The sequence below is a fragment of the Pogoniulus pusillus genome, chromosome 11, assembly GCF_015220805.1.
Source record: "Pogoniulus pusillus isolate bPogPus1 chromosome 11, bPogPus1.pri, whole genome shotgun sequence".
In the NCBI taxonomy this organism is placed as follows: Eukaryota; Metazoa; Chordata; class Aves; order Piciformes; family Lybiidae; genus Pogoniulus; species Pogoniulus pusillus.
Genome location: NC_087274.1, coordinates 15,987,630 through 15,995,755, shown reverse-complemented (window position 1 = coordinate 15,995,755; position 8,126 = coordinate 15,987,630). Strand labels below are relative to the sequence as shown.

At 50.8% G+C, this 8,126-nt stretch overlaps 1 protein-coding gene across 1 annotated transcript in view; it reads right to left on the bottom strand.

Moving 5' to 3' along the window:
* Nucleotides 1-293: 293 nt before the first annotated feature.
* ATRN (attractin) overlaps nucleotides 294-8,126 on the bottom strand; it is a 150,346-nt gene continuing 142,513 nt past the window's right edge. The window contains exons 28-29 of the mRNA XM_064151189.1: nucleotides 7,105-7,219; nucleotides 294-5,678 (exon numbers count right to left, since the gene is read on the bottom strand). Coding sequence (XP_064007259.1) covers nucleotides 5,554-5,678; nucleotides 7,105-7,219 — 240 coding nt within the window. The 3' untranslated portion in view covers nucleotides 294-5,553. The remainder of the gene's footprint in view (nucleotides 5,679-7,104; nucleotides 7,220-8,126) is intronic.

Genomic DNA, 8,126 nt, shown 5'->3' with positions numbered 1-8,126 from the left:
AGAGCTGCCCCAGGCCCCTCAGCAGCTTTGTAGCCTCAGCTGGGCTCTCTGCAGTAGTTCCCTGTCTCTCTAGAACTGGGTTGTCCAGAACTGGACCCAGTACTCCAGATGTGACCTCACAAACACCTTGAGATCAACCACCAGCATGGCAGAATCTCCCCCTTCTCCCAGCCAGAAGCTTTTAGAACCACCTGGAGCCATCTCTTCACTTCATGAAAGGGAAGAACAAAAGCAAACAAACGCCCAACAAACCCAAACAGAAACCCCAAACCAACCAGGTGGGAGCAGGCGAGTTTAACCAGATCAGCTACTTTTTATTTCAGAGGAAAGGTTTGCATTGTTTACTGGTGTTTATATACATGTACTTCACATTTGTATTTAAAATGCACAGGCCCCCCAAGAATTCCTCCTGCCGGCTGCAAAGGAGCTGTTATTGTACAATACAAAAGAACGACCCCGACCCTGCCGTCCTGAACGCCTGCGGGGAGGCCACCCCCAGCCCTCCCCGGCACTGAAATAGCTTACAGCACTCGCTCCTATTTACAGATGGATGCAAGAAACGCTCAATTATACATATTAACAAACTAAGCTCAGGTCCAAACACAGGTAGGGAGAGGAAATAATTACAGGACAAAGAACAACAACAACACCAACGAAAAGAAAAAGAATCCAGACTAGAATTAATCCAAGGATCTTAAAGAACATTTATTGTGCACAAATTTCAGAGTCATAGAAAACTCCATTGTTTGCTTTTTGCTTTGCTTTTTTTTTTAACAGACCCCAATAATGGACTGACATTGGGCAGGCTCCTCCACAATCCTGGGGGTTTGGGTTTGGTTTGGTTTTTTTCCTTCCCTTCCGGTTGAGGTTGGTGGAGTCAAAGATAAATGGAGAGGAAATGTCTAAAGAGCTCCAGTAGTTGGGAGATGAGCCAAAAGGGTCTAGGTAGTGTTGAGAGAGAACCTGCACACAACCTGCCCTGCCGCCGCAGCAGGGACCCAGCACATCCCCCCACCGGGGCACTGCCGGCACGGACAGCTCTCATGGAAGCAGCTACCAACAGAAGCAGCATGAATGCAGCTGACATTAGCAGCCCCACGCACAGCAAGAAGACACAGACACACCCCGAGCCCTCCCTTCCCTTTCCTCCTGTGTCTTCCAGGTGGAGCATGCACAGCTCCTTCTCCCAACCTGCTCTTGCAGCTTAGCTCAGCAGGCTCCAAAAACCCAACCCCCCCTTCCCATATGGTATTCCCAAACGAAGCTGGAAGAGCAAAGACAGCTGCAGCTTCCCGCGAGGTGCTGCAGGCACTCCTGGTACCGAGGGTCCTGCTTTGTCGTCCTGCAGGCAGGCAAAGCTCTGCTCGCAGGGAAAAGGCTTTGCCAAGGCCACAGATGCAGCTGTGCTCTGCCCCTAATGCAAGGCCGAAGCTGCTGCCACCAGGAGTGGTTCAGGGTGGAGAAGCAGCCTCATCGTTGTGGCACTGGCGTTCCAGTGGGCTAGGGGAAAGGCAGAAGTTTGATTTCAGCCTCTTGACTGAGGAGGTTTCATCTATAGCTCAGCTCGAAGAGGCCCCGGCGAGCTGAGCTGCCTTTTAAAAGCCATGCAGCAACCCCTGTGACTGCCTTTTGGCAAATGCTGACTGCAGAGAGAAGGATGTTTCTGACAAGTATTTACTTCATAAACTGCCACAACAGGGACAGCCAGGCCATGCTGGCACCATGCCAGCACAGCTTGGTGTGTTGTATGCTGTGCCTTTATGTCACAGGACAAGGGCTGGTGGCTTCAACTGAAAAAGGGAGATCAGACTAGAGAGAGAGGGAAAAAATCTCTTCCTGAGGGTGGTGAGACCCTGGTCCAGGTTGCCCAGAGAGGAGGCAGATGTCCCATCCCTGGATCCATTCCAGGTCAGGTTGTTTGGGGCTGTGAGCAACCTGCTCTGGCTGCAGATGTCCTTGATGGCTGCAGAAGGTTGGACTGGATGACTTTCAAGGTCCTTTCCAACCCAAGCCAGTCTCTGATTCAGTCACAAGCATTACCCCATCGTGCACAGCTTTATTTTGGCAATTTCAGTACAGTGCATTTCAAAACCCAAGGAAGTTGTGTCCCACAAACCATCTTGACCCATGCTGGGGCAGGGTCTCCTGTCACCCACACTACAACAGTCAAAGGGAAAACCTGGGCTAAAGAGACTGGAGAAGTGGTGAAGCAGAAAGGAGGCTGTTACTGGAGCCCCAGGGGCACTGCTGCTTCCCAGAACAAAAGGGCTGTAACACTGCTGAGTTTTCAGACCATTTTCTCAAAAGGCTACTCTCAAAGGCTAAAAATGCTCCGAGGGCTGAAACCTTGGAATGCTGAGCTGCAGCTAGCTACAAACACTTGGGAACAGTGATTCTGAATGGAAATCACTGGCACAGACTTAAGGGTAGAGGCTTCAACTGCTGACCTAATCCTCCAGGTAATGACTACTTTGAATACATTTGTTACCCAAGTGTTGGGTTTTCTTCCCCCCTTGAAATGGAAGAGCCACATATCCCTTGGCTTACCCAGCTCAGTGAAATGCATTTGAATTAAGTTAGGATATGCCTCTCTGCCTTATCCTGCCAGAGATCACCCAAGACCTTCTGATGCTTCTTTAAAGCTCTGGAAAAAAAAACTAATACTCATTGTATGAAGAAGTTATTAAGACAAAACTCATACATCACTGAAAATGCATCAAAAATACATTCAATATTTTTCTGGTTTATATACACTGGAAATCTTCCCACCCTCTGCACGCTGCTGTATAGTTTATGTACAAGTGCAAAACTGGTGTGCTGTCATTTATGTACAGATCCTCCACCCAATAAGGTCACTCTTCCCCTGTCCTATCATCTCCCAAAGAAAGAAACCCATGAATCCTTCACTGCAGATACCGACTCGGTGATAACCACCAGAGATTCTTCCTCCCCCCCCCCAATCCATTCCCATCTTTGCCTCTATTTTACTTTCCAGTTGGGATGAAAGTGTTTGCAGCAGAGAAATGTACGAGAATTCTTTTTCCCTCATCAGCATGGAGAGAATGCAGAGCAGAGCCACATCCTGTAGGAGCTCTTTCTTTTATATGGATGACTCTTGTCCCTCTCTTTAGCTCCTGGATCTGCTAAATCTCAACATTTGATCATTTTTGCTCAGCTTTCCAACATCTTTAATTTACTCTTCCACTCTATTCTTTCTGACATGGAACTCTCTAGCTACAATTCCGGACACACTCTACATTTGAGATGAGACAACTCAGCTCTCCAGGGCCAGGGAGGAGGTAAAAACCCTAAACCCTCACATTCCTGCCTTTTTGTTAGTGTAAAAATATATCACCCCTGCAGGCCTGCTGCTCTGAAAGCTGCTTCTGTTCAGGCAAACCTAAGCAACAACTTCAAGCACCTGGTTAAGTGCTGTCCTGAATATGGAGACTTCAGCCCAAGAGCTTTCTCCACTTGGGTTGGCAGTTCTCCTCCCAAGGAAGTGTTGGAGAGGCAAGAAGACATTTCTGAAGACAAGGGTGGAGACCATGAACATGTAAAGCAAGCACAGGGGAGGGATTTCAGTCCAGTATTATTTCTCTAGTTCAGGTCAGCTCTACACACACAGGAAGCTGGAACAGATTTCCAGGAGATGAAGCTGCCTGAGGTAACACACATTAAATCACAATTAAACTGGCACATTAAATCACAGTTCAACCCCATCCCAGTCTGCACGCCACTGCTCTCTGGAAACACACAGCCCTTCAGGTCTCTCTTGTGGTGCTGCACAGAGCTCCTGCAGACTGCATGGTTTAGCCCCAGAGCAGGCAGAGCAGCTAAGCAGCACACGCACAGCTGCAGCTATCTGTGCTCTGTTTTGGTGCTACCTGGCCAGAAAGCTCCAGAGCTCTTTTCCCTTCACTCCCCTTGCTTTGTAGGTCTCCATTTTCTAAGTATCAGATGTCCTCAACAGAAGCCAGCAGCTCAGTGACCTGGATGGAGTCATCCTAGCTGTGATTAAGCAAGGCTTGCATGCCTCGTTGGGCACTCTCACCTAACATGTTCCTACCAGCTTCACGATCACAGCTTTCTGTGGCCCTGGCACCGCACCACATTCCAGAGTCGGGGGAGACACTGGGGACCAGCATGCACAGACTGATATGCCAAGCCCAACTCTGAACTTCCAAACACAATCCCAGCTAGTGAGAGTGAGTCAGGTGGTCAGACATCCCCTGAGAGCAGAGTCTCCTCTTTGGTGTTTGCAAGTCCCTTCTGTCACCAACAAGCCACCTTCAACATATGTGAGCTCAATCCCAATGGGAAACATTAGCAGCTCAAACCCGTGGCCAAATGCAGCTGCTCGGCTTGCTTTTTATTTGAAGTTGTTTTTAAAGTCATCCTCAAATAATCTGGCACCTGGAGTGTTGCCTTTTACACCCTGTAAGGAGATGGAGCAAATCGTGCTGCTGAGGAGAGATGGCTCTGAGCTCCAGCATAGCACAGCTCACATGGAGAGGAATGGCAGGAGGGAAGGAGGAGGGAAAGAGGCCAAATGGGCAGAGAAAATCAGAAGAAATACCATGTGTCTGACCTGCAACACAAACTGCTTCTATCAGAAACACTGGTGAAAGCAGGAGACAAAGACACTCTGCTTTCCCCTCAGGTACTCCCCTCTGGCTGAGTCATTCGTTGGTCAGGAAAATGACATTTTCCTCCAACTGCATGTGGCACACCACAAGGAACCCAGCCTGCCCTGGGTGGCTCTGTCTGTGTGCACACAGACGTTTAAAGGGAAGAGAATCATGTTAAACATCAGTGTGTGTAGCAGCCTCCTCCCTCCCTAGATCTGTTCAAGTCTAGGCACTTGTGTGTGGTGTACTCCAAGCAGGTTAAGACTATGTAAACACTGAGTCCTTCAAAAGCAGCCTTCAGCTTCTCCAGGTATTGCATGTGGTCTGAGCAAGGTGAGGTAACAACCTTTAAGCCTTCCCAACTGCTGATGTTCTGGACCATGGTGACTCCAAAGCTGCTCTGTCTGGAGGAGAGCTCTGCTCAGAGACTGCAGGAACAAAGAGCTGACATGGAAGGAGAACAGGGCGGAGATGCTGCAGTAGCGTTTGTGTGCTGGGAGCTGACTGCTGCAGCCGCTGCTCGCTTGCTTTTGCACAGTTTGATAGATACAGGAACTACAAAGCACTTTCCATGGCTAAACCTGAGTCTCCTTCCCCTGGGATTGTTGTCGTATTTACACTGACAGTCAGACGCAGCCCACCAGACCTGATTTGGCCTGCACTGGAATCACTTCACTGCAACCCTGCGGGCTGCAGGAGCCATCTGAAGCCAGGTGTCAGCACAGCTCGGGGCAGCAGCTGCCAAACAAGCCAACTATCACGCAGATGAGAGTTGGGTGCAAGGAAGTTGTGGTGGTGTTTTTTGTGGGGGGTTTTGAGTGCTTCTAGTCTCTTGCGACACAACTTGGGAATCTTTTCTCCTCTTCCTCCTCTCGGGTTCTCCTTTTCCGTTTTATTTAAAACAGTTTCTGATGTCCATGCATCAAATACAGGTTCCTGGCTGTGCAGGGGGCTGCTGTTTGCGGTTCCGTACTGCGCCTGATTTCTCTTTGTAGGCAATTGGCATCTGCTGTGAAATGTCCACCAGGGCGCTGGCCACCGCCAGACCTGCGGCGACAGAACAGAGCAGTCAGGGAACACAATGGCCACGGGGACAAATCCCTGCACCACTGCTGAGACAAACCCCTCTGAGCCACAGAATCAATACCATTTTGGGAGTTCTTATTAAAAAAAGCATTTTGGCTTAAGAGATTAAACTTCAGCAGCTACTCTCAATGCAGCTTTTAAACACTGCATGCTTCACTGGGAGCATCTGCAACAGGAAAAGCTGGAAATAAGAAGTGTGGGGTTTAGTGGACATGAAACCTGTAACACTGCAGGGAGGTGTCCCTCTGCACCAGCACATGTGCTAGAATGAATTCCCAAGGCACTCGTGCATGGAGGCCTTCCCTGGCATCCATCATCTCTGCAACTGTGTTGGCCAAGAAGGCCAGAAGCATCCTGGCTTGGCGCAGCAACAGTGTGGCCAGCAGCACCAGGGCAGGGATCTGCACTCAGCACTTGAATAATGGGTTCAGCTTTGAGCCCCTCATTCCAAGGACACTGAGGTGCTGCAGTGTGTTGAGAGAAGGGCACAAAAGCTGGTGAGGGTTCTAGAGCACAAAACCTGTAAGCAAAGAGCCTCAACTTGCACCAGTGAAAGTTTATGTTGGATATGAGGAACAATTTGTTCCCTGAAATGATTGTCAAGGCCTGGACCAGGCTCCCCAGGGCAGTGGTGGCATCCCCGTCCCTGGAGTGGCTTAAAAGTTGTGTAGATGTGGTGTTGAGGGACATAGTTTAGTGGTGACCTGGCAGTGCTGGGTAAATGGTTGCACTTGATGATCTTAAAGGTCTTCAGCAACCAAAATGACTCCATGATTCTGATTCTGACCTGCTCCTGGTAGATGCACAGACGAGCCACCACTGCCCATCTGGAACTTAGCCCTGTACAACTCACAACCAAACCACCCCACCTTGGGCCCAGCAAACGCTCTTTTAAGACACTCTGCTTCCCCAGCTAAATCACAAGCTACCCAGGAGGTTGTCTCAATGCTCTGCAAGCAGGCCTAAGTGAGGAACGGACAGGAATAAGGACATCTTAAGCTGGATGGAGAACACTTCTTTGTACAGCACTCCTATGAGGGCATGGAGGCTCTGAGGGGATTGATGTCCGTCTACAGGTGGAGGTGGGGATGGAGGGGACAGGCTGCAAGACAGGATTCTTTGCTAAGTAACTACTGCAAACCTATCTGTACCAGATGCCTCCTTTTCCCTGGCCACACATTAAACTGTAACCCAAATATCCAACGTTCATCCACCAACTGACCCAAGACATTGAATCAAATCTCAGGTCAGAAGCGAGCAGAGCCCAGAATAAGCAGAGCATATCCTCTGCAGCGGCCTGGGCACTGCAACCACTGCGGGATCACGAGTCAGTACTGCTGGGGAAGAGTCAGTAACGAAGGAGTTAACACCACGGCAGATTTCTCACCTGACTGTCCGGGCGGTGGTATCCCCCCGAGCCCCCGAGGCAGCCTGACGAACACGGAGAGCACGGCGGCTTTGTTGCCGAAGCAGGGCTCCAGCGCGATCGGCTTTGGTACGGTCTGCAGGCAGGGCGGCAAAGGGAGAAGACAGCGTTAGCAGCGCCCTCCACCCTGCCTCCGCCCCTGCCTCCTCTCCCCCGGATCCGACACGCTTCAGGGCACGAACCGCGCTGCTGTGCTTGGCGGACTGCCAGCACGTAGCTGGCAAAGCTAAACCCAACGTTAGCCGCAATCCAAAGCGCGTTTCCCTCACCACAACCCAGCCATTGAACAGCCAAGCACCGCACCAGGCTGGGCTGCGCTTCTCCCCGAAGGCCAAGGAGCAGCCCATGCTAAACGAGAACGCTGAGGTTCCTTTCCTTCAACCCAACAGCAACACAGCACAAACACCCATCAGCACACCTGACCGCCGACCTGGCTGCTGAGCTGCTCCTGCCGCCCTCACAGCACCCTACTGAAGAGCGCCTACCCTCAAACCACCGTTCCACTGCTGCTTGCTTTCAGACGTGTGCCCCCCGTCCTGTCTTCAATTTCTGTTCTCCCCCAAGGGGCTGCGTTCATTTCCTAATGGTCTTCCTAGGCAACCAGCAACAGAACATGGGGGCACAGTCTCAAGTTCTGCCAGAGCAGGTCTAGGCTGGATGTCAGGAGGAAGTTCTTCCCAGAGAGAGTGATTGGCATTGGAATGGGCTGCCCGGGGAGGTGGTGGAGTTGCCGTCCCTGGAGGTGTTCAAGAAAAGGCTGGCACTTAGTGCCATGGTCTGGTTGACTGGACAGGGCTGGGTGCTAGGTTGGAGTGGATGAGCTTGGAGGTCTCTCCCAGCCTGGTTGATTCTATGATTCTATCCTGACAGAATCACAGAATGCTTTAGGTAGGAAGTGGCCTTTAAAGCTCACCCAGCCCAACGCCCCTGCAGCCAGCAGGGACATATGCAACTAGAGCAGGCTGCTCACGGCCCCAAACAAC